This window comes from Ochlerotatus camptorhynchus, unplaced genomic scaffold (assembly GCF_037179485.1).
Source record: "Ochlerotatus camptorhynchus isolate MF236.1 unplaced genomic scaffold, CSIRO-AGI_Acam_v1.1 ptg000330l, whole genome shotgun sequence".
Taxonomy (NCBI): domain Eukaryota; kingdom Metazoa; phylum Arthropoda; class Insecta; order Diptera; family Culicidae; genus Ochlerotatus; species Ochlerotatus camptorhynchus.
Window position 1 is genome coordinate 3,041,431 of NW_027040818.1, and position 25,077 is coordinate 3,066,507.

Here is a 25,077-nt window from a genome sequence, read left to right on the forward strand (position 1 = left end):
TCCGGCCTCTGGATGTCGTCTTGGTTCCGAAAATATCCATATTGTTGGCTATTTGACAGTTTTTCACAAAACCGGAAGCCGCCATCTTGAATTCCAAAATGGCATGAATCATCGATTTCCGGCCTCTACGCGTCGTTCCCGTTACGAAAATATCCATATTGTTGGCTATTTGACAGTTTTTCACAAAACCGGAAGCCGCCATCTTGGATTCCAAAATGGCATGAATCATCGATTTCCGGCCTCTACGCGTCGTTCCCGTTCCAAAAATATCCATATTGTTGGCTATTTGACAGTTTTTCACAAAACCGGAAGCCGCCATCTTGGATTCCAAAATGGCATGAATCATCGATTTCCGGCCTCTACACGTCGTTCCCGTTCCAAAAATATCCATATGGTTGGCTATTTGACAGTTTTTCACAAAACCGGAAACCGCCATTTTGGATTCCAAAATGGCATAAATCATCGATTTCCAGCCTCTGGATGTCGTCTCGGTTCCTAAAATATCCATATTGTTGGCTATTTGACAGTTTTTCACAAAACCGGAAGCCGCCATCTTGAATTCCAAAATGGCATGAATCATCGATTTCCGGCCTCTGGATGTCGTCTTGGTTCCGAAAATATCCATATTGTTGGCTATTTGACAGTTTTTCACAAAACCGGAAGCCGCCATCTTGAATTCCAAAATGGCATGAATCATCGATTTCCGGCCTCTACGCGTCGTTCCCGTTCCGAAAATATCCATATTGTTGGCTATTTGACAGTTTTTCACAAAACCGGAAGCCGCCATCTTGGATTCCAAAATGGCATGAATCATCGATTTCCGGCCTCTACGCGTCGTTCCCGTTCCAAAAATATCCATATTGTTGGCTATTTGACAGTTTTTCACAAAACCGGAAGCCGCCATCTTGGATTCCAAAATGGCATGAATCATCGATTTCCGGCCTCTACACGTCGTTCCCGTTCCGAAAATATGTATGTACTCATGTTGTCCGGTGAATCCACTAGAAGTACTCTTCCAAGTTTGTTTTTTTGGCTAAGTCCATTCCTCAGAAAACACTTAGAATGTTTTGGCTCTTTAACCGCGTTATTTCAAAAAACCGTGTAAAAAAAAACCGCGTTATTTCAAAAAACCGCGTAAAAAAAAACCGCGTTATTTCGAAAATCGTCGTAAAAAACCGTGTAAAAAAAAACCGCGTAAAAAAAACCGTGTAAAAAAAGACTTCAGTGTATAGGGGAAATGTAATGTCGGTCTAAATGTCCCTAATTTGGGTCCATACATAAATTCAGCAAACGACTAAATTTTCAATAGCGACCAAAAATATCCATTAGTACCGTCCCAATGACGCGTTCATCTAGATAAAATTGATAAATAGCAGACTTTTTGGCGATGGGCCTAATCTTAGATACATTAGCCAACATTAGAGCCATTTCTCCTATGTTCTCTATAGTATTCTCTTTCCATTGTATGAAAATAATCCACAGCTCCTTTAATCGTATGCCATGGAGCGAACTTTTGATCTCCCTCTGCCCATGCGTGTCAGCGCAGATTGCTTGGCGATAATTTTGGCCACTTTTGTCCAGCATTTTTCAAATTTTTCGATCGAATTCGCTGCCTTAAAGTGGAAAGGTCCCACAAAGGTTCGATTGACTGAGCCTCCGGACATTTCGGAGGATTCATCTATTTTGGCACGTATTGCACATTGTTTGCTGTTTCGAGTAGTGCATTGACGCCAAATCTCACCAAAATAGTACTGGACCATCATGTAGACGGATCATAGGCCGCAGAGACCGATTCAAACATTCCCGAATTAAATTTCAGTGTTCATCGTCTCCTTCGTCACAAATGGTTTTGACAACTTGCCACACTCACATATCGTCAAATTCCTGACTATCACGGACTGTGTAGTATTGGTCTCCCGGAAGTTTGGCTGTATGTTTCATCGTACACGCCAATTTTCCACACAGCAGGCTATCATATAGCTTCCGAGCCCTGGGTTTGACAAATGTGGCTTGTTTCTGACTCCGTTTCGGCTGTTTCCGAAAAACCTTTTTTTATAGCAAGTGAGTGGAAGTAACCCTGTTCTCGAACACCCTATCACCGCTCTTTCAATTTGTTTAAGGTTCTACAAAGGGTAAGTAATTTTGTGTTCTTCTTCTTCTTTAAATATCATAAAATCATCATCATTAGTTTACACATACATTCGTATATTATGAATACGAAAATTTAAAACATGTATTTCGTGGGTAAAACACGAAAATTTCCTGGGTAAAACACATTCACTGTATTTACTTACTTGTGTTCTTCGAAACGCAATCGAATACACGAAACTCAAAACAACTGCTTCACAAAACTCTTGGTGAACAAAATTCATCACAAAGAAAACCATTTCTACTTTACTGCTTTGCTAGCAATCGTGAAAGTATCATTGAAACAGCGGTGCCAGATGTATTGCCTCTAGCAATGAATTTAAGTTTATTAAAACAATTAATTGCAAAGTCTGCCTTATTAACATAGATGAGTGGATGTATTTAATGGTGAATAAATATCAAAAACTGATTAAATAAAACATAAATGACCATTTTAAACATTTTACCGGTCAAATTAAAAAAGTCACAGAAGATTGAATTCAACACTAACAGGGTTGATGGCAGCAGTGCACGTAGCCTGTTATACACTTTCCCGCTCAGGGGTGTAAACAAACTTGCATACAGCGCAATCTGGCAGTGCTTATGTTTTGTCTGCTACATTCTTATCCACTCGATAGTGTGACATCACATTTGCTGTTGTATTGAAATGAAGGAAGAAAAGAGATGGTTAAGTTTTCCTCACCATACCAGTTGATATTTATGAAAAATGGGCAGTTTTGGCGTGGGGACATGCACTTCCAATGAATTTTACCAATACATTAAAATAAATGATGATCGAAGAATATTTCAAAAAGAAGAAGTAAACAAAATAATGACCCTTTGTAGAACCTTAAAATGCGTTATGTCCCGTTTTCGTTAAATTTTTTTAGATAAATATGTGGATGGAAGATAAATTAAACATATTACGTGTAATCTTCAAGAGTTTACACGTGAGAAATGCTTTAAATATGTAATTTCATTTTCATATACGTCATGAAACCTCTGTTGATGTGTTTCATGAAAAAGAAAACTATCAAAGTCGAGCGCTCTTTCGCTCATCCGTTTCACCGAAGCTTGAAAGGAAGACCAATGGAGCGACGGGAAAAAGAGAGACAAGCGATTGAACATTTGTTTGTGCACGCCGACTGAGGCTCTAGAATGCTGCGAAGCTGTTCGACTTTAACAGAAAAAGAAAGCCAGCAGTCTCTTCGTCGCATCGATTTGGTCGATTGAAGCTGATATTGTGACGCCCTGGTCATCACTGATCCGGAGAGTGGAATTCCTTTGAAAATATTCTCTACATTTGAACTAAAACTCTCCTCAGGAATCCTAGTATTACTTGGTAATTATTCATTTCATAAGTTTCTTTATTCTTCTCAGATTTTTTTTAGAATTCCACCCAGAATTCCTTAGAACGTTCTCTGAATTATCTTGGAATCCTGGTCAGATATTCTTTAGGATGTTTATCAGAATTTTGTGATTGTAATCTCTGCATTTGTCTTGAATTAACACTTTTTTTTCCATTTCAATTCTCCTTTAAAAATCCATAGGTATTCTCCTCAGAATTCTAAAGAATCATGGTTTATAAATATCATATGAATTACGCTTAAGCTTCATGCGATGTTAGTAATCGAATATATATATATATGATTTGATTAATTCATTCGAAATGGATTTTTATTTTCGCGTAGAAAGTCTTTATTTTTCCCTATAACTTTGTTTCATGGTGATTTTTTTAAATTCTATTGAAATTCTCATGATTACTCAATGCAAATCTCCTCAGAAGTTCTTAATCACAATTACATTGGAACTGTACTCATAACTACTACTACTATTTCCTATGAATTATTTTCAACATTCCCTGAGTAATTACCTCTTGTCACTAAAACCCAAGTATTTCTTTGGAACTATCTTCAATTGCAGATTCCCTGGAAATTCTTACGAGAATTCCTTATGAACTCTTGTCTGTATTTTTTTAGAATTGTCAATAAAATTTCTTTGGAATTATCTTCCAAATTTTATTAGGCATGCAATTAAATGCTTCCTCATAATTTCCGTAGAATTCTCCGGCGAAATACCACGTAATTCTACTCATAACTACCTTGAAATTCACCAAAAAATTACATGAAGCTCTCCTTGCAACATCCATGGAATTCCTATCAAAATAGTGAACAATAGTTGAAACCGAAAGCTTCATTCTGGGTAATGGTCATTAGACTGATGCAAATTTTGACATTTTCGCTACACAGTGCTCATACGGTTCAAAATCGAGTTCTGAGCCTCCCAAAATTTGAACTCATTCGATAAGAAACTGACTTGGCACAAACCATTTGAAGTATATATGGAAATTATTATGGGAAAACCAAATATTTTGTTCTTATCCATCTAATAATTTACCATATTGTTTTGCTTCAAAAAATGATAACTGAGCTCGTAGAAAATTTTTTCAGCTACAACTTTGTCCAAAACCACTTTTCAATATAATGTAAGCATCAAAAGTTTTCAATAATTCAAGCCACTAATGCCTTATGATTATGCTCAATCAACTGTTCAGCAGGCAACATTGGTGTTTCTGGCGCTTATAATACAGAACAAAAATCATGGCTACTATCACAGAACAGAAGGGGAAGTGCAAACAAGTCGATGAATGAAAAAGTGGTTCGTTTTTCTGCTCAACACGCAATGTGTTGTGGCAGCTTTCCACATGGGCTTTCTATGTGCACTCACACTATGATAGCATGCTGCCTATCTTAACTGCAGGCAGAAGATGCCTTCTACCGCTAGGTGCGCAAGTGTTCGCAAATGACAAGTGGAGCCCCTTTCTGATCCGAAGTTCCACTCGTGTGCTACTATGTCACACTGCAAGATACAGTGTTGCTCACAAAACAGCTGCTTGATCATGTCATAAGATTATCAATCTCTAAACAATTAATAACTATTTTATTTGACGTTTGGCTAAACAACTATATTCTGCTATGTTGTAGCTGAGAAAATTTTCCATAAGTAGACAATGAACAAAAAGTTTGGATTTCCCATAGTAATTTCCATATAAACTTCAAATGGTTTGGGTCAAGTCAGTTTCTTATCAAAGGAGTTCAAATATTAGGAGACTTATCAGGACCCGATTTGGAACCGCTTGAGCACTGTGGAGTGAAAATGTCAAAATTTGCATCAGTCTAATGGTCATTCCGGATAATGGCGTTCGTAGCAAAGACCTCTACGTGTATTTAAGAGCGACAGTGTTACTCTTTTGCATCGAAAACAGCATAACAAGTTCAACCGAAATGACAGTCCACATACGGAAGTAAATGTACCATCATAATGATTCCATTATTAGCAACCATTATGAAAACACAAAACTGCTCCCCCTAGGACATTACTCGACGGTGCTGACACCACACTGCTTACTGTCGGTATTTTTAAACATACAGCACACTGATGGCACTTCCGTTCTAGTCCTTGGCATCGGCTACATTACTTGCTGCTTGTGACTCGTTTCTCGGTTTGTCGACACTGGTCAAAGATAAAGGATGTTGCTTCCCTTCTCTCACCAATACCCTGTGACGTTTCATCGACGAATCCCATAAATTCATTCAATCTTTGCTGTCTGTTGTTATGTTGGGATAAAATTCTCCCCACCCTCAACATTGTACCTACACCTGCAGCAATATCTATTATACGCTAGTTAGTGCCGGCCGGAAATCACAGATCCAATTGCTTCATGTTGGCAGCAAGAATAACTGCCTCCCACCGGATCCGGTTTTGATCCATCGATATCCGAGATAGCAATGAGATGACACAGTGTGTGGAAATAAATCCTTATGCTCGTCTCGAATCAAAAAAATGTATACACCTCACCTACCAGCACGCGTTACGAATGATTTCGCACTGCGTGATTGAATTTGCTTTCCCAACCACCCACATTTATTCAAACCAGTTTGTCATCGTCTCATCAGCACGGCGAGGACGACGGGAGTCGGGTGAAGAGTGTGTGATCGTTACATACTTCTACACACAAACCTATTCTTCACACCCATTGTGCCCCGATGATGAACGAAAAGCGAAAAAGAAGAATAACGGGAATAAAAATGTGAATTCGTAGCCGCCGATGAAGCCACCGTTTGTGGAGACTTTGTTTGCTCTGCGGTTGAATTCGGTGAGAGCACGAACCTGCCCTGGTCGTGGCTGCTGTGACTGACTGTGAACCGTATGTATTAATCTTAAATCCACCGGGTTATTGAAAATTCAATCCAATTTGTATAATATTTGGCAACGCGAGAGGCATGGAAAGTGGGATCGAATACTGTTTGTGCGAGGCAGTAAATCCGGTACAACACGTGTTTAAATTGAGGGAAGATTAACTTTAAATTTTGATTCATTGAGAGAAATATGTAGCAAACTTTGGTTGGAGCCTGGAAGCATTTAGCGGTTAGTTCCCCGAAATGTTAGAAAATTAATCGCTCTGATGAATTTTACCCTGATTTGTTTCATAACAATGAGCAAACATTTGATTTTTAAATTCCTCCGGGGAGGTGACCAGATTTTTACATTAGCAACAAACTATCATGCGACAATGTAATATGCAAAAACATGATCAACAAGAAGTTTAGTTCAGGGACCTGTACCACATTAACCAATCCCGGATATGAGTCAAAAGCCATCATGCAAATCAAAATCATTGGCACTTAGTTTGAGAGCCCACGGCCACATCCGGTTGCGTTCCGGGTAGCCTCGGGGAGGGGGTCAGAATCCATCAAGCGACACATCAAATCACAAAAGGATTAAATTACAAGATCACATGCGGTTTGGTAATGTGCAAGGGTCCTGGAACTCCATTCGCCACACATGTGATTAGGGGATGAACTACTCCCCCATCACCAACTTTCTACGTGGTTTGTGAACAACTCCGCGAATCTAGATTGAGCCAAAGTATATCATTTGACATTTCAAATCACATTATTCAATATTGACACTTCTTATTTTTCTTCTAAGCTGATTGGCGTTGACGGCGACTCTGTAGCTCTTTACTCCTATGAGAAAATCCATAAGCAAACGTCAGACTGTGCGTGAAACATGGCGGACTTTGTACTACCCTTTCACTCCACCGAAAATTCCCATAAGAAACTGTCTAAATTTGCTGGAAGAGCAAAGTTTTCGACGGTGCCGTCAACGCCAATTGCGCTTCTCTAGCGAGCGATCTGCCGGCTTTCAGCTTAGTGTTCTAGATCAGGAAGGTGATCAGAACCGAAGTCAGCATTGGCTACAAAGTTGACATGAATCAGTTAAGAGCAAATCAGCATGTTGGGTTGTTTGGATGTTGCATAGTGCACACTACGAAAAAGTCATGTAAATTTCAGTGCCCTGAGACCAAGCATGGGAAGATTCATTCACTCGCGCGAACACCACAGAATCAAAATAGCCATCCTCACCTACAAACAGATTGCCGGACGAGTGTAAATTCTTCCAACACAACACGTTCTACAGCACTGTATTTGTGTATTAAATATGAAAATAATCATTTTGCATTTGATCCTCAAAATCATCCCCACCATGTTGTCTTCGATACTCAGAGGCAAGGTTGCAAAGACTCATTTCAGCTAAAATAATGTTTTTCGGAATAATAAAACCAAAAGATGGTATGATGGCATGTTTTACTAGTAACTTACAAGAAGAGGTTACAAAGTATGCGTTGGAAACATAAAACCTGTAAATTTTGCTTTCTATGAGTCACAATCAGCGATTTGCTGATCGCTGAGTGAGTGAGTGAGTGAGTGAGTGAGTGAGTTTGTGAAAAATCGCTGATTGTGACTCTCATAAAGTGAAATAAACAGGTTTAATATGTCAAACACATTCTTTGCAACCTCTTCTTGGGGGTTATTCCGAGAGTCGAAGTGACATTTGTCACTAGTGAAGTGAGAAAAGTCACGTCGTGGTGACGTGACTCTCTGTGCAAATCAAATGGAGAGTCACGTCACCACGACGTGACTTTTCTCACTTCACTAGTGACAAAAGTCACTTCGACTCTCGGAATAACCATCCTTGTATCCTACCAATTCAAAATTTGATCATGGCATCTAATTATTTCATAATTTAGAAAAACATTGTTTTAGCTGCAATGAGTCTTTGCAACCTTGCTCAGAGGTTGCCTTCACGGTATTCACAAAAAACTCTTTTATGACTATAAAGTACGCATTTTTGAAAGAAAATGGGACTACTCATAAAATTACTACAATTTTACACATTTATGAGTAATTGCTAGTGCAAAAATGAATGAAATTTATGCATTTATGAGTAATAAATACACACATTTAAGGTGTAGTCCCGTTTAGTCATTTTTGCGTATTTTTAGGTTTCCGTGTTGATCAAGAGAATGTTTTTACGTCAAAATAGGGAGCTGCACCGTCGGTTTATCCTCACATTTTTGACATTTGGCAGTGGTTTGCTTACATGGACTTTGAAAAAAATTTAAAAAATTTATTAATTGTTTTTTTTTTTAGATTTTTAGGAGAGGAATATTTTTCAAACGAACATAGTCGGATATCATATGTTTTAGTTCTTTTTATTTAAAACCTCAAATCCACTTGAATTGCCTAACAAGCATAGGTAAACAAACCATCACAGGATGTCAAACTGATGAATGCGGGTTCATCGCGTTCATTCGTGACGTCAGCGTGCAGCATCCTATTCAAATTCATGCAGATAGTTGGTCTACCTGTTAAGGTTCTCTTCATTTTCAGCTAAGTTGAGTGTAGAAGGAATGATTTTTATCAGCACTGGTTACAGTTTAACAAGTTTATTCATATTAATAACAATTTAAATGTTTCAATGCGTGTTTAAAGCTAGAAAAAAAAAAAAAAGTGATTCTTTCTGCAAAATTCTCATTCAGCTCACTCAGCAGAATGCAATCATAAAAGGCTCAGCATGGAAAAAATAATAAGTGAAGAATCATCCACACCACAACATTCAGAATCATTCAGGTTACGCTCAGCTGTCTGTTTTGCTCAATTCTGCGTTCATCGAAGAGAATAGAAGCAATGCGAATACGAACGAAATCAGTGCGGCTCGCACAAGCTGCTGTTCGTTTCTGATGTTGTATGCGTGTGAGTAAGTACACTCAAAAAATAAATCACATTTCCAATGGAAAATATCCATTAGAATTTCACATAACTTTCATGTGATCTCATAATTGGGAATCGCACTACAAAATCACATGAACCTTATGTGTCCAATGAAATTTATGTGATTTATCACATAGAATTCATGTGATCATATGAATGTTATGTGAATTTCAGATAAAAATCATTAATTTTGTTATTGGAAAAATATCATATGCGTTCCCAATGGAAACTATATGAAAACTTTTTTCGGTGTAGTATAAACATAGAGGTAACAAAAATGAATCGATTTTTCCCATGCTTGCCTGAGACCGACATATGTTAGCGGACTCTTTTGACATAGGAATCAGTTGAAAAAGACGAGAAAATCTATTCAATCTAAAGAACTTTTCGTCGAGTTGCATATGGTTTAATTTCAAGACACTTAATTTAACATGACATGTTTGTTTACAACGGCGCCGGTGGTGTAGTGGTAAGCGTGATTACCTCTCACCCCAGCAGGCCTGGGTTCAATCCCAGTCGGCGCCGCCGGGATGTTCTGAGGCATAACATCTCTGATCACGCCTTCCTTCGGATGGGAAGTAAAGCCGTTGGTCCCCGGTTCATGAGTTGATGGGTCGATAGGTAGGGTCCAGGTGTGGGAGCTGCCTTCCTGGCACGTCGGTAGCATTGGTGCACAGCACGGAAAACAAGATCGACGGAAAAAAAAAACAAACCAAAGGACATGTTTGTTTACGTTCCATGATTTACGTCAAAGATTAATAACGTAGATTAATAATTTTTCCAGGATTTGGCTGACTGAGTGGCTTTTACTCAGTTTGACATTTCTGGTTTACTAAGTTTTTGACAACTCGATACATCGGACGAAAGTGAGTACGATCCTATGTCAATCATACAAGGTCTGGAACAACAGGTAGCTTGCTGGTGTTAGAAGCAAAAATGTTGTAAACATTGCTGAACAAGAGAATGACGATGTCACGGCAGCACAACATTCCATACTGCGAATGGCAGACGTGTCGTCACAGAAAACAGCTGTTTCGTGTAAAAAGATAAACATTGCGATGAAATACGAACACCACTAAACATTTCCACATTTCACTAATACCAATAAGCCGGTTGGGCCAGACCTTATATAATTGACATCGAGTACGATCGACTCACCCGGTGAGTAAGCTGAAGTTAGCGTATACACTTATATTTAGATGTACTTGCTACCAGGGTTGCTTCAACTCACTTGCTATAAAAAAATGATTTACGGAACTTTGAAATTATTAGATGTTGAAATAACAATGTGTACTTGTTAGATATAAGAAGATATTGAAAGGAAAATGTTTGACACATAAAACCTGTCAGAGTGAAGGCGGGGAATCCTGTTAGAAGTGGAGCTCAGCAAGCATTTTATGTGTTGAGTATGCTGAAAAGGAGGAAATTCATATGTTAATCTAAATACACAAATAAGGGTACCGACAAATTTGTTTAGTGCCAGGTACTCTATTCTGAAGTCTGTGAGAGGGAAATCACACATTGTGCGTCTTCAAAATTCATGAAATGTTGAGGGATTGATCTCGTAAGGGAGCATTGGATTGTGTTGGCTCTCTGGGACCTGGTAGTAAAGTGGGTAAAAACACCAACGAAGTGACAGACGACTAACTGGCGAAGAAATCAATTAAAATAATGTGGTTCGCTGTAATAGAATTTTCTTAGAAGCTTGTGCCATCATCCACCAGATGGGCTAGTTTTTTTGTTTTGATTTGAACAAAGTTGATTTTGTGTACAATTTTTCTTTGACAGTGTGCAAAGAGTGTATATTTTTGTCGTTATTTTTATGCATTTCAGTTTTGAGAAGAGTGAAAGAGATAGAACCAAAACATTCTAGGACATTTGGTGAAAATGCTAGTAGAATCCAGTAGTAGTGTTGTCATGTGGTACAATCCAGTAGAAGTGGTGTTGCCATGTGGTACACTGAAAAATTGCAATAGCAGGTTAGTCACCAAAGTTTTCGAGCCGCTCCGTCTGCCACTTCGTTTGTGGTAAAAATGTGTATGAGAAACCTTTTATTTGTAGCTTATTTAACAATAATAAACCATTTTGTTAAGCTTCTGCATTTATTTTCCATCAGATGCCACTGTTATTTTTGGTGACATCTATCGGAAACTGCACATAATATGTTTTCCGTTAATTGTTCACAGAGAACAGTGCAGTGCAAAACATGTCTGGTACCTCTATATATGCATTTAGATTAGAAAAGTTTTCTGCCTGTACTAATGTGAAATTTTCCCAGTTCCAACTTTTCTCAAGACCACTATTTGATTGAACATCAGGATAATTAGTTATTAATTAATAAGGAAGATGATGTTCTTGTGACATGCTCCATAAATTGTTCAGCAGGCAACATTGGTGTTCTTGGCGCGAAGAACTACTATGACATAAGTGCAAGTGTTGCTCTGAAAGCAGTCGATTAATCACACCAGCAAATTATCGGCTTTGAAATCAATCAATATCTTATTACCTTGAAATCTAATCAAAAAATAGTTTTAGACAAAGTGTAGCAGATAAAATTTTCTATAAGAACAGATAGCAAACTATTCCGTAGATCACTACAGCGAAGGGCTAAACCGTTACTTTTCCCATAGTAATTATCATATAAAATTTAAAAATCCAGTGAGTTCACATCCAAATGAACTAAAATTTTGAGAGAATTATCAGAACCTGGCTTAGATTCGGTTATGTTTGGTGGAGCAAAATCGATATTTTTTACCACCCTAGTGCATATGCATGTTTTGTTTGTTTTCCATTGCATATTGTAAAAAGAACACTAAGGCTCTGAACCATTTGGCGGATTTTTTTAACTTTTGGGTAAAATTCGACAGATGAAAAGTTATCGATTAACCCTGCTATCCGAGTGTGTTTGTTTCTGACAGACAAGAAGTTAAATTTTGACAACCGTGGCTGAGTTCTGCTCGAAATCCGATCGATCGGTAACACAGGGATTTTCGAACATAGAAAATAACTTTCGAAATGTCACTTTTAACCACGAGTTAAATTTAACTCGGCAAATGGTTCACAGCCTAAATCCATGATTTCGGCGTTAACAGGTAAAGGTACGAAACTTTAGTTCAAATGCTACCGAACGAAGTCAATAAGAACGCGTGATATGAATGTTTTGCACCCAATATTCTCAAATACAAATGAAGCGCTCCGACCGAATCAATCTTTATCTTCATCCGATAGGCCGAAGAGAATTCATTAGGTTTTCAATAGCGTTTCAATGTGTTAGGCCGAGTTTAAAATCCGTAGGCCGAGTTTGGCGTCAAGAAGTAGTGCTAGACTTTTAACAATATCTCAACAATATGTTTCTCTTTATCAAATCTTACGGTACGTACGGAAAGGTAAATTTGGAAGCCATCAGTAATAATAACATTCCGTTTGGTGCTAAACTACGCTAGATTAAGAAAGGCTAAGTGCGGCTTGTGCTTAGTAGGCCGGAAATGGGGTAGTTTACCCTACATAATGCCAAAATATAAAGCAATAATTTTTTTAAGCGGACATCTCATGAATGATTATTGCACAGTTAAATGTCGCATGGCCAAACTCGTAGGCGAATAATCTCAAGCGTGAGCTTTGAGATTGTAAGATGTTCCGACAACAGCAAATCTTTTCAAGTTCGCTGAACTTTAGAGCATTTATGTGATACCGGAATTTAGGAATATTTTGAAGCTTACAGTTTTAAATTACACACATTATATTAGTTTTACAATCATTATGGATTTTAGACTTAAAATCAGCTTCTTGCTTTAATACTTCAGATGACGAAGGGTCCAAAGTTGCAAATTATAGATGTAGCCGTAGGAATCTAAGGGAATTAAGGTGATTCCTTGTTATGTTCACAAATTGTCGCCACATAGGCTAGACATGCACTTCCACTTCTAATTTTCAATTACATAAACTTCGGAAATCAATACCCCATTTCGTTTGACTTCATGTATGCAATTTAAATGTTGCACGAGTCACAAAAGCTGATAAGTGTGCACTTAAAGTTTCGAAGTAGTTTCGAGAATAAGGATGTCACAGTGATTCCCTGTAGCGTCCTTTTTCGTGTTACACTTCGCAATTTCACATGTAAAAATAATAAGGTTTCTGTGAATGCACATAGCTGAAACTACTACTTGTTGTTTGCTGCGGAGAAGCAAGTCATGTCTGAAATTTGCAGATGTATAAACATCTTAGATCTTGAGTTGTGTGCTCTTGAAATTGCGAGGTGTGATGGAAAAATGAACTCTACAAGGAAACATCTTAAGAAGCAGTTGTAAGCAAGGAAATTGAATTAAACAGGAGAAGAATATTTCAACATCAGAGAAGAAGCTGGAAACATATTTCCACATCAGAGCCCCATAAATCAATAAAGAAATCAGAAACAATAAAATCTCGTAGATTGATTGATATATCAGTCAAGCTATATGCCAATTAGAGTGATTTACAGTGAAACTTGAATTTTTTCATCATACATTGTGAATAATCCACAACACACAAATATTTTCCAACGATTGGCTAATCGCCCGTTTTCCTCGTATTCTCTCTCTAAATTGCAGGCCACATCATCTTCATTTCCCTGTCACCTCAACCGGAATAAGCGCTGCTGCACGTCATCCTCCCGGGTGCAACCAATCTCTATCGGTCCCGTAGGAAACGACCAACTCATCCCAACGCCAAAATGAAACTAATTGCACGCAGTCATCCCGTCGCTGCCATCTACAGCGCCTCTTCGCTAATCTTCCTGTTCGGCGTGGTGCTGCTGATGGTTTCCACCATGTGCGAGGCCGATCCATCGCCGCTCGAATCCAACAGCCTGTTTGGCGTCGACGAGAAGAGTAAGTCTTATCATCGATTTGGTGGCGGCGGTGGCCATAAAAATCCATTGACCGCGGGAATCGACTCGGATTTTCCAGCTATTAATATATGTATGCATCGGAATTAACCGCCAAAGCTATGATTGTTGAAAGTACCTATCAGTCGATGGCCGTTATCTTGCGATAAGTACTCGAAAGTCGTAAATTAATGGGTGCGATGGGCTACACTTGAGGTTCAGGCAGTTGTTTGTGAGATTTATTAATTTGATATAGATACGGAAATCTGATATATCAAGAATTGCAAATGCAAAGGTTGGCTATATTTGACGATAGGACGAGTCGTTCTCAGCAAATAAACATGTCATCAATAATGCAGTTATAATTCAATCAGTAAGTCATGTCGGAAAAAACAAGACATTTGTCTCTTTGCGTTCGTTTCTTACAGACAGCAGTTGTTCTGTCTGGTTGTTTGTTGCTGAGGTGAATGATAGGAGATACATATCAATACCTCAAATGGCTATAGTTTGCCTCTACCAAGAGACGAGACGGGAAATGTATGCTTTTAAGGTTAGCGGAAATGATTGTAATTGAAAGATGAGAGAACTTCAATAGTGCAGGTTACCGTGCTGCAGTGCTTTCAAGATGCGGGAAATCTAAAGTGGGTGAACGGTTGTTGTTTCTGGAAATCGATATTTATGAAGTTGAAACTTTTAAACGATAAAGGTTGGAGTTTTCATAGGAGAATTACACAAAATCCACAACTAAGAGACTAAACTAAGTTCACGACTTCGACGAGGACGACTAAGTTCACTTAGTTTTATTTTCTCCATCTCGGCATTTTTCACCGAGATTTACACAGGGCCTTACAACACTTATTGCAACATGTTTCTAAGATCGTTGTGAAATTTGTTAGCGCAAATCTCTGCAAAAATTACAGAGATTCGGCAAACGAAATTTATTGTGTAGTAAATCCTAATGTCGTTTTTTTTTGCACTACACCGCCGTGCACCAAAATAATTCAGGGTGTAGATATCAGTTACACCAACAATCAATATGTAACTATCAATTTTAAATTGGCTCACTACTTGACTAGCCTATTAACCACTTCATTCGAGCAGTTAAAAGGACATTTACTACCACTCGAACTTTGAAATAAAACATTATTTTGAGATTTTTTCTTCTAGAACCTCGAGAAAAGCAGCCAAAATTTGTGCGTTCAATAAAAAAATAGAAATTAGTTGGTCCAGTTTTGTGAAATCGCTGGTAGAAAGTCAAGTCAAAACTGCTGGACAAAGTGGTCAATAGACGAGTGCCCGGATGGATTTGAGTTCACTCGCTCGACAAAAAGTGACACAACAGCGGGGCCCAGTTTACTAAAAATGAACACATGAATAATACTCGCGTAACATTTGAAACGGGCCTATCAACTTTTGTACACAAAAAAGGTTAAGCCCTTTTCGCGCGAACCGAATACGAAACTAACAACACCATCGGGTAGGAGAAATTCTCCCCTTCCTGATAGTTCTCTTGGTTTACGTAAGCATACTTCGGTTCTCGTGAAAAGGACCTTGCAAGTTGTTTAGAAAAATTGATAATCCATCCATAATGTTATGCGAGCATTATTCATGTGTTCATTTTAAGTAAACAGGGCCCCGCTGTTGTGTCACTTTTTGTCGAGTGAGTGACCTCAAATCCATCCGTGCACTCGTCAATTGGTGCCAAGCAAATCGATTAACGTATCCTATTCTAGTATAAATTCACTATGTTTGTTTTGAATCGATATGAAAGTTTGACAGATAAAATGAGGGGTTAGTGGATTTTCCCTAGAGAAATACCGGGTTGCTGGGGTTGGGTAATTTACAAACAATCGCAGCTTGCTCTACACCGAAAATAGTTTTCATGTAGCTTCCATTGGAAACGCACATGATTTTCATCCATAATCAAAATTAATGAAATTCATCTGAATTTCCCATAACATTTATGTGATCACGTTAATTTTATATGATTTTACATATGAATTTCATCGGCCTCACTATATTAATGTGATTTTGTGGTGGGATTTGCAGCTATGTGATCACAGCAAGTCGATCGGATTAATGCACGGTGAATGAGGACGACCCAAATTTGAGTTTAGTTCACTCATAATTGCCAAAAGTGCAGGAACTCAGCGATGAGTAAATTTGTCTCATGGTTTCCTGTGGAAAAATTCGGTGAAAACAAGTGGTGAAGAGAGAAGAGTGCCATTGCTGCAGGTCGAGGATGAGTTTTTGTGCGTGGGTGCGTGAGCAAATCGAATGGTGAGATTTTTTTCTTTCGTGTGGGATGAGACGCGAATAGTGGGAGAGTGAATATTCATCAAGCACATACAAAAACGATGATAATCAGTACAATAACAATTCTCGCGTCACTTTTCAAATAGACCAATGTAACAAATGTAAACAAATCGAGTTAAACGATACAAACTATTGCTCTTCTATCATTGGCTTGCTTACTGAGCAGAAAAACGCGGTCCCAGGTCCTTTCATATTAAAAATGTATGGTAAGATGGCTTGTTTATCGTGTATTTTGCTAAACCTTTCGTTGTCATCGGTGCCGGGTTTGAATAGTTATAACAACTTGAGTAACGGTATGATGTGATATGAGGGGCTTGGTGACCTTAGAGCAACCGTTTTTGCTTACTGAGCAGAACATCCTGAGTCTAATCTCAAGCCCATCCACATCAAGATTCGTCAATCGTTTTATTTGTTAATATGACTACATGGTAATAACAGCAACTCGATGATTAAAAAGGAGCTCGTTTGCCTAGTAGCAAACGTTTTTGCTTACTGAGCAGAAGACCGTGGGTTCAATCCCAAGCTCCTTCGCGTTATACGATCGTTAGGACATCAATTCAGCTTATTTTTACCAAAACGAACCCTGCTGCAAACCCAACCCTCTTACCCAACATCCCTGTGATTCCTCGTGGAAGTGCAGAGGACTCCTCGGCTTCCATCAAAGCGAGTGTCACGTCAACACATTCCTACCCATTCCTTTCTTGACCTGCGTTTAGGCGCGGCTGGCGCTGGTATTGCCTAATTCGAGATCACCAGTTTTTACACATCGTCTATTGGTTCTCTGTGTAATTACAGCTGGTCTGGCAATACCAGAGTAGCAACCGTGGGCGGTCAATCATGCTTATGCTCATGCTCATGCATCGTTTCCTGTGGAAAACCTAAAAAATCTGCCGGAAAATGAGGAAATTGACGATAATTTTATTCAGTCCCGGAGTAGTAGCAATAGACTGAGTGAATCCAATCTTTACTTTTGAGCCCACACACATTCGCAAATCGTTTCGGATCGACCTTTTACGATTACGATGAAACTTTGAACAGTTGTTTGTTATTGCCCAACATGCCATTTTACATATATGGTTCCCTAGTTTTGTACACGACTAACACTTGAAAAGGGCTTATGCAAAAATGATACGCATCAATAGAAAAATATATATATCTCGTTAACGATTTGTTTGATCGAGATGGTGTCTTAGAAGAAGTTGCGGACAAGTATTGTGCCTTCCAAGAAAAAATATACACTGTAAAAAATTATATTTTTTTAACAAAAAAAAATTAAAATTGCTCAAATTGCATATATTTTTTTAAATTATTTTTTTATATTTATTTTGTAGTTTAGATAAAGAAATACCAATTGATACTGTGTATTTGCTGGGCAAATCATAATTAAAAAACTTATGAATTATTGCAAAAAATAAGTATTTTCCAAAATACTACCGATAATTATCGAATATCTTTGAAATAGTGTTAATATTAAAACACATTAAATTTACAACAAAAAAGCTCATAATGCTTAAATTGATTGTCGGGATTTTTTTGCGATAATCTTCTGTCAGCGTTTTGGCTGGTGGCGCTACGCCATCCGGAAGAATTTTCGTTTGAATTATTTCCAAATGTATAGTCCAGTTCAGTTTTACGTATTCAGTAACCGTGTTGTGCCAGTGTTAGTGATTTAGACCGTGAAATCAGCATGGAAAGAAAAGATTCCCATTGGTTAAACCCTTTTAAACCGTGCCGTTCTTTTCTGGATACTAATTTGATGAGCTCGTTCCTTAATTTTTGTGGTAATTCTATCGTAAATATTTTTTTAAATCATTAAATACGCGCCAATCAAATTTTGCGCTACTGTTTTAAAGAAAGTTTCAGTACATTATCAGCATCGATACTGTACCGGAGCGGGGCTTATTGTAAGCAAAATCTTCGGAAGCATGCGATCTTGAAATAGGCTAATGGGTATACGGTAAAGCTATCACCTTCGAACTCCAGAGTTCAAACTTTTTGCAGTCATAAAAAAAATGGTTACAGGTAGATTTTATACATAATACCACTGCCAGACCACTGCCAGACAGGAGTGTGATTGTAGATACATACAGTACATACAATAAATGAACGAATGAATAATTGCATCAGTCAAATGTGTCAAAATTAGTCTGTTTTTTTTTTTATAAAATCTTTATTCTGTCTTCCTAACATATAAAAATGTCTTACAAGCTAAGCTATTCTTAACTAATTACAGGCATTTATTTCTAAGAAGAATTTGAAGCTAGGCAAGGAGATCATATGTCGTTCTGTTTCCAAAATATATTGACTAAACTGAACAAATTTTCTTAGAATCATAATTTTGTCATCCCTGCTAAACTCTTCTAAGGTTGGAGCTATCAAACTGGAAAAGGTTAAGAAGCGCATTAAACGAGGATCAAATCTGTTTAGTAAATGTCTAATAAAATAGTTCCATGACTGATTGACCGAAAAACGTTTACAAAATATATGCTCAAGATCTTCGAGGAATCCGCATGATAAGCAATTAGGGTTGTCAGCAATACCTATGCGATACAAATGAGCTCTGTGATCAATTTTCCTATTATAAAGTAAATAAATAATAGATTTTTCATTTGAGTTCAGGTTCTTTAAGTTAATATTATTCCAGACACGTGGCCAATTGTTTTGTTCTTTAGTTTCAATAGTTGGTCTAGGCAATGATCCAATTTTATCAGAATATAGTTTTGTCATAGAATAATGTTGTGTTAAATCATGTTCGTAAAACAAATTCATGAAAGATGGATACATATGTGGTAATATAGTAACAGGTTTCCTAATGACTACTGACTCCTAATATCAGTAGAATATAAGTAGAATATAATTTTTCAACAATTACGTGTTGGTCGAATTAGGATTTATCCCAGGCTACTATTGTAGAAAAACGTAATTGATAGATATTGGGCGGAACGCGTCGGAATGTTTAGAAAAATAGGGCGCACGCTTGATCCGGTTTAAGATACATTGTTGACTGCGTTCGGGTACGTGATTTCATTTTAATAACTTGTTTACTTGTTTAACCATTGAACGTCGCGTGAAAGTGGAACTTAATGAAGTTTTTTAGTTTTTAGTTTTCGGATTAGAAAAATCATCGGTTGCAGGACAGTGTTACCGATTTATATTGGATAATCCAAAGCTATGTTGATCATTATAACATTAAATTTTCAATAACAAATGATAAGGCAATCTTATTCAAATGTCGTAATAATACCTCTGACCAAGGAAAAATGATTTATATAGTTTTCATAAAAGTTGACGATACAAATACTAATGAGGAAAGGAATTCCGCATTTCCTTTTCCCAAGTCCTTTTCCTCTCCTTCCCTTCCCTTCTTTTCTTTTCAGAAAGCGAGTAATGGCGCTATAACCATATGCCATATAGGGCTAGGACAAGAGTTAGTGCTCAGGTCCCAACCGCTAGAAGAAAATGGTAGCGAGCAAGGGCGCTATAACCTAAGCGAATACAGCATTCCCTCCGTATAGGTTACGTCCGCACACCGCTCTCTGTTGTCCTTCGTCGGCTGGATCGATTGAGGGATGGCAGTGGGTTGGCAGTGCCGTCCACGCTTGTACGGAGGGAGGACTGTACGCTCGAACACAAGGGGTAAATACCTGTGTTCCATCCCAGGAGATCGGACAACCAAGGAGTGTACATCAACTTTCTTAGCTCTGTCACTCCCAACAATTTATATAGCCTATTTTCAAATTCTGCATACGGAGCGGTTGGTACGGTATGTCCCCGCTCTTTGATTACCTGTGGATTAAATGTTAACCACTGTCTATACTTATTAAGTAGACATGGTAAACATTCACTTCCACAAAAATTAACTAAACGCTACACAGTAGGCCTGGCCGCTTTATTGTTTGTTTCACATCCTTGATGTGCAGCAGGCATTAATAATGACAAGAAAAATGATAGATGTATCATTTTCCAGGATTCTTTCAAGTACTGGCTGTGTATGTGTAGACTAGACTAGACTAGACTAAAAAGCTCATAATGCTTAAATTGCCCAAAGTTGTTATTTTCGAAATACTCGTAGGTTAAAATTCACTTGTCGCTTAATTTGAGCAATTTTCACTCTTTTGAGATGTTATTCGTGAGTGTTCAATCTTGAAAATATTTTTAACAAAACGCCCAATTAATTTCCTTAAACTTTGCTTTACACAGTTTTTTAATCATACGCATGAGTTAAGATATAATTAATTAGCTAAACTAGCTAGCCGTATATGGGGCCAAACAGAAAAATATACTTTTCCCATACCATCTCTTACTCATAATTAATTATATCTTAACTCATGCGTATGATTGAAAAACTGTGAACAGCAAAGTTTAAGGAAATTAATTGGGCTTTTTGTTAAAAATACTTTCAAGATTGATATTTTTTTTTGATAATTTGGTTTTTTTTTGTAAAAAAAATATAATTTTTACAGTGTATATTTTTTCTTGAAAGGCATAATACTTGTCCGCAACTTCTTCGAAGACACCATCTCAATCAAACAAATCGTTCGCAAGATATATGTTTTTCTATTGATGCGTATCATTTTTGCATAAACCCTTTTCAAGTGTTAGTCGTGTACAAAACTAGGGAACCAAATATGTAAAATGGCATGTTGGACAATAATAAACAACTGTGCAAAGTTTCAACAGATGAAATAGATCGATGTAACAAAAAACCAGTTTCAGAATATATATATATAGCTTTTGGCTTTTCGGCATTCAATCTTTTGACCGTTTAGACCTTTTTTCTTTCGATTTTTTATCGGTCTACCTTTTGTCCTTTCGACCTTTTGTCATTTCGACATTTTGTCCTTTCGACATTTTGTCATTTCGACCTTTTGTCCCTAAGCCCACAAATTGAAGAATAGTTTTTAATCATTAATCATATTCCTTAATGATTGTAAATTTAGATTTATTCGTTAATCATAACCATTCATCATAGATTTTTTTTTAAATAATTAATCATTGTAAATACAGATTTATTCATTCATCATAGAATATCAAATTTTAATCATAGAAAAATTAATCATTCATTGCGATGGGAGTCTTTAATCATTAACAATTAGCTACAAGTATAATTAGAATAGTCAATTATGCCATACCCATGATTCGACCCATGAATTCTATTGTTTGAATCCTGGCTCGTTAGAGTTTTATTGAGGTTTTTGTGAATTCTCCTGACAATTCCACAACTACTACTAGGATAAATATACTTCGAGTAATTCCTAGCTACAAGCTTTAGGAAATCTTTGACCAGAGCTGAAGAAATCCACCGAAGAACTTCCCACCACAAACTTTAAGTTTTGATGTGCCAATTTGTAAGCCAATTTTCGTTCTTCCTCCCGCACAGATGTCAACGATAAGCGACCGTTCTTCGTCGGTAGCCGGTACGGACGTTCGCACGTGTACGGTGGCAAGGACCTCCGGCAGGTGAACGTTGTCCCACGCAACGATCGCTTCTTTCTGGGCTCTCGCTACGGCAAGCGGTCCGATACGCTGACGAAGGAAATCGAAACCGACAACAACAATGGCGCCGAACTGACCTATCTGGCTTGTCTGCACACGGGCATTTCCAATCTGTATCGGTGCTACGGGTAAAATAAACTCTTTAACTGAAATTAGAAAAACATTATAATATATACATTTTTTTGAATTTCAGCAAGGAACGTGACCAGCAACTTGGCGACAGTTTGGACTCATCTAACCTCTAAAGAGCTCCGTCAACATTGTGATACACCATCTCCGTTCCGATTGCCAACTTTAACCTACACGCTGCTTAACACACAAAAACACACGCAATGTTAACAAGATATATTCCAACTTATGATTAAACCGGAAATGACCACGTCGCGCAGCTTTGGCTCCGCTCGCTGAAGAGAGATTTAGCTTGTTTGAAGTTGATCTGTGCTATTGTTTGTTTGTTTTTCAGATCAACCTCAAACAACGATCAAGGCTGGGTGGTTTCTCTTCAGCGATCCCGGGAGCCAAATGGGTACACGCATTATATTTTAGTTTCAACGAAACGATTCAAAAGAATGTTAAACCACATCTGCAAACATTCAACGCAAGGAAACATGCACTGACTGTCGTTGGATTGTTTATATATTACACCCCAATAAAAGTATATATATATTTATGTATTTGATATTTTTGAAAATTGTTGCAAATGTGTAAAGTGAAATTGAATATAAAGAAGACAGCAAAGTAAACCAACTGTAAGCAGATTACACTGTTATCGAGAATCAACGTGATTATTCAGCCAAAACCTACTATTAACTAGATTGACTGTTGCAGATTATGGCCCCTCGTTCATCAACAAATGAACCATAAAAAAGCACAAATGTATATTTACTATCAATTAAAGTGATTTAAAACATAAAAGCAAATCTACCCATATTGGCACTGTTCTTGAAAGAGGTTACATCAGAATGTAAGGAAACTGCTATGTAAATAAACTTTGCACTCACGAAAGCTGTTCAAGCTCGATTTTGTGGTTTTATTTGTCGTTTCAGTTAAATCACAGAGAACGGACGTTGAGGCTCGAACTAAATTTCTGTAAAAACTTGTGTAACAAGATTCCTATTCGACTTAAGCTCCGCCAACGCCGACTTCCCCACTTAAACCCCTCTTTGACAACATGATGGCGCTGGCGTTGCACAACTTACACTAGACACTAAGTGCCGGTAGTGCCGAGTGGTAATTTTCAACCGAAAATTTATCGATACTAGTGCCAAATTGGTCGAAAGTGAAAATTTATAGAGGAAATCAGGAGATGCTAGCGCCACTTATATTTAAACAAGTTTCTGACCAAAGTTGGGCGTCTGTTCTCTGTGGTTTCTCTGCGTCTTGGACCGGTCGGGTTCAAGGTAAACATCATTTTTGCAGGATTGTTGTCCGGCCTTCTTACAACGTGTCCCTTCCATTGTATCCTTCCAGCTTTACCGACTTTCTGGAACTGGTTTCACCATAGAGTTGCGCTAGTTCGTAGTTCATTCTTCTCCTTCATACGCCGTGTCCCATACCCTGCCAAATATTTGTCCTAAGAGGTCCTAAGCACACGTCGTTCGAAAACTCTCAGTGCTTGCATGTCCACGTATCGTGCTGTTTGAGAGGTACCGGTCTTATTGTTGAGTATATACAACGCAGTATGCCTTGCTTTTAGAGCATAACTTCATTTTCTTCAGTTTAAATTATACTACTGACAAATAAAGACGTTCCTTTCAATTGTAGTTCGAATAGTATTTCGAGTCCAGTCCGAATTTTCCCACTTCTGCTGATAGGTTATGGGCCCAGACAGTGCAATCGGAACTGGTGAAGACAAGCTGATGTCGTTTTCAAGGCTCAATGGATCCAATTACGATAACTAGAGTTTCCGGATGAAGCTGTTGCTGACCAAGGAAGGAAATTGGACGACCATAGCGGACGCAAGGCCAGAAGCGGTTACAAGTGCGTGGAAGACCAAGGATGATCAAGCGCTGGCATCGATTGGAATGGCCGTGGAGGATAACCAATTAATCCACATAAGGAAGGCCAAATCGGCAGCGGAGGCGTGGAAAGCTCTAGAAAAATTCCATGTCAAGAAAACGTTAACGACGAAGGTCTCTGTGAAGCAGAAAATTTGTAGTCAACGCCTGGAAAAACATGAAGATATGGAAGCGCACGTATCGAAGTTGTCGGAATTGTTCGAGAAGCTCAACAATTTACAGCCGGAAAAGATTGTTGACGAATGACGACCAATGGTTGGTCGCGATTTTGTTCAGCAGTCTGCCGGAGGAGTACGAGACGTTGGTAACCGCCCTTGAAGCTCGACCAGATAATGATTTGACCCTGGATATGGTGAAGGGCAAGCTCATCGATGAATGGCAGAAAAAGAAGCAGCGCAACGATGATAGCGATAATCCTGAAGCTGTTCTCTATGCAAGTTCAAAGGCCGAAAAAGACCGGTGCTTCTTCTGCAAAAAGTTAGGTCACCAGAAGGCAAATTGCGAAAAGTTCAGAGTATGGAAGGCGGAGAAAGGAAACGGAGCTGTATCCAACCACGTATCGCAGCAAGATGATGATGATAGCTACGCGTTTCTCACTGGATGCAATAGTCAAGCGGAAGACCAATGGATTTTGGATTCCGGTGCAACCTGCCACATTGCAAATTACCGGAACTTCTTTGAGGATTTGGATGATGCAGCTACTGAGGACGTTTGGGTCGCCAACGGGACGAAGGTATGTTCGAAAGGCCGAGGTGCTGGGCGAATAAATGTGCTAGATATTTCTGGTCGACTACGTGAAGTTCCAATAGAAAGCACTTTGTATGTTCCTGAAATGAAGTCAAGTTAGCTATCCGTGAAGCGGCTGGTGCAGAAAGGATTCGTCGTCACATTCGACGCAACTGGAGCGAGAATCATGAAAGGTGAAAAGATATGTGCTATGGCGGAGTCCGTTGGTAACTTGTTCATAATTCGTCAATCAACCGAAAACGTATCCATGGTGATGACGAACGATGACTGCGTGCATGCGTGGCACAGACGATTGGGACACAGAGACTGCGAAGCGGTGTTGAAAATGCAGACCTTGGTCAACGGCGTGAGGGTGAAGAGATGCAGCTGCACTGATGTATGTGAAGTGTGCATT

At 38.4% G+C, this 25,077-nt stretch overlaps 1 protein-coding gene across 1 annotated transcript in view; it reads left to right on the forward strand.

Moving 5' to 3' along the window:
• The window catches only part of RYa (RYamide), a 69,084-nt gene extending 46,148 nt beyond the window's left edge, over positions 1-22,936 (forward strand). Inside the window, exons 2-4 of the mRNA XM_065230600.1 lie at positions 13,832-14,110; positions 21,803-22,046; positions 22,112-22,936. Coding sequence (XP_065086672.1) covers positions 13,954-14,110; positions 21,803-22,046; positions 22,112-22,163 — 453 coding nt within the window. The 5' untranslated portion in view covers positions 13,832-13,953 and the 3' untranslated portion in view covers positions 22,164-22,936. The remainder of the gene's footprint in view (positions 1-13,831; positions 14,111-21,802; positions 22,047-22,111) is intronic.
• Positions 22,937-25,077: the final 2,141 nt, after the last annotated feature.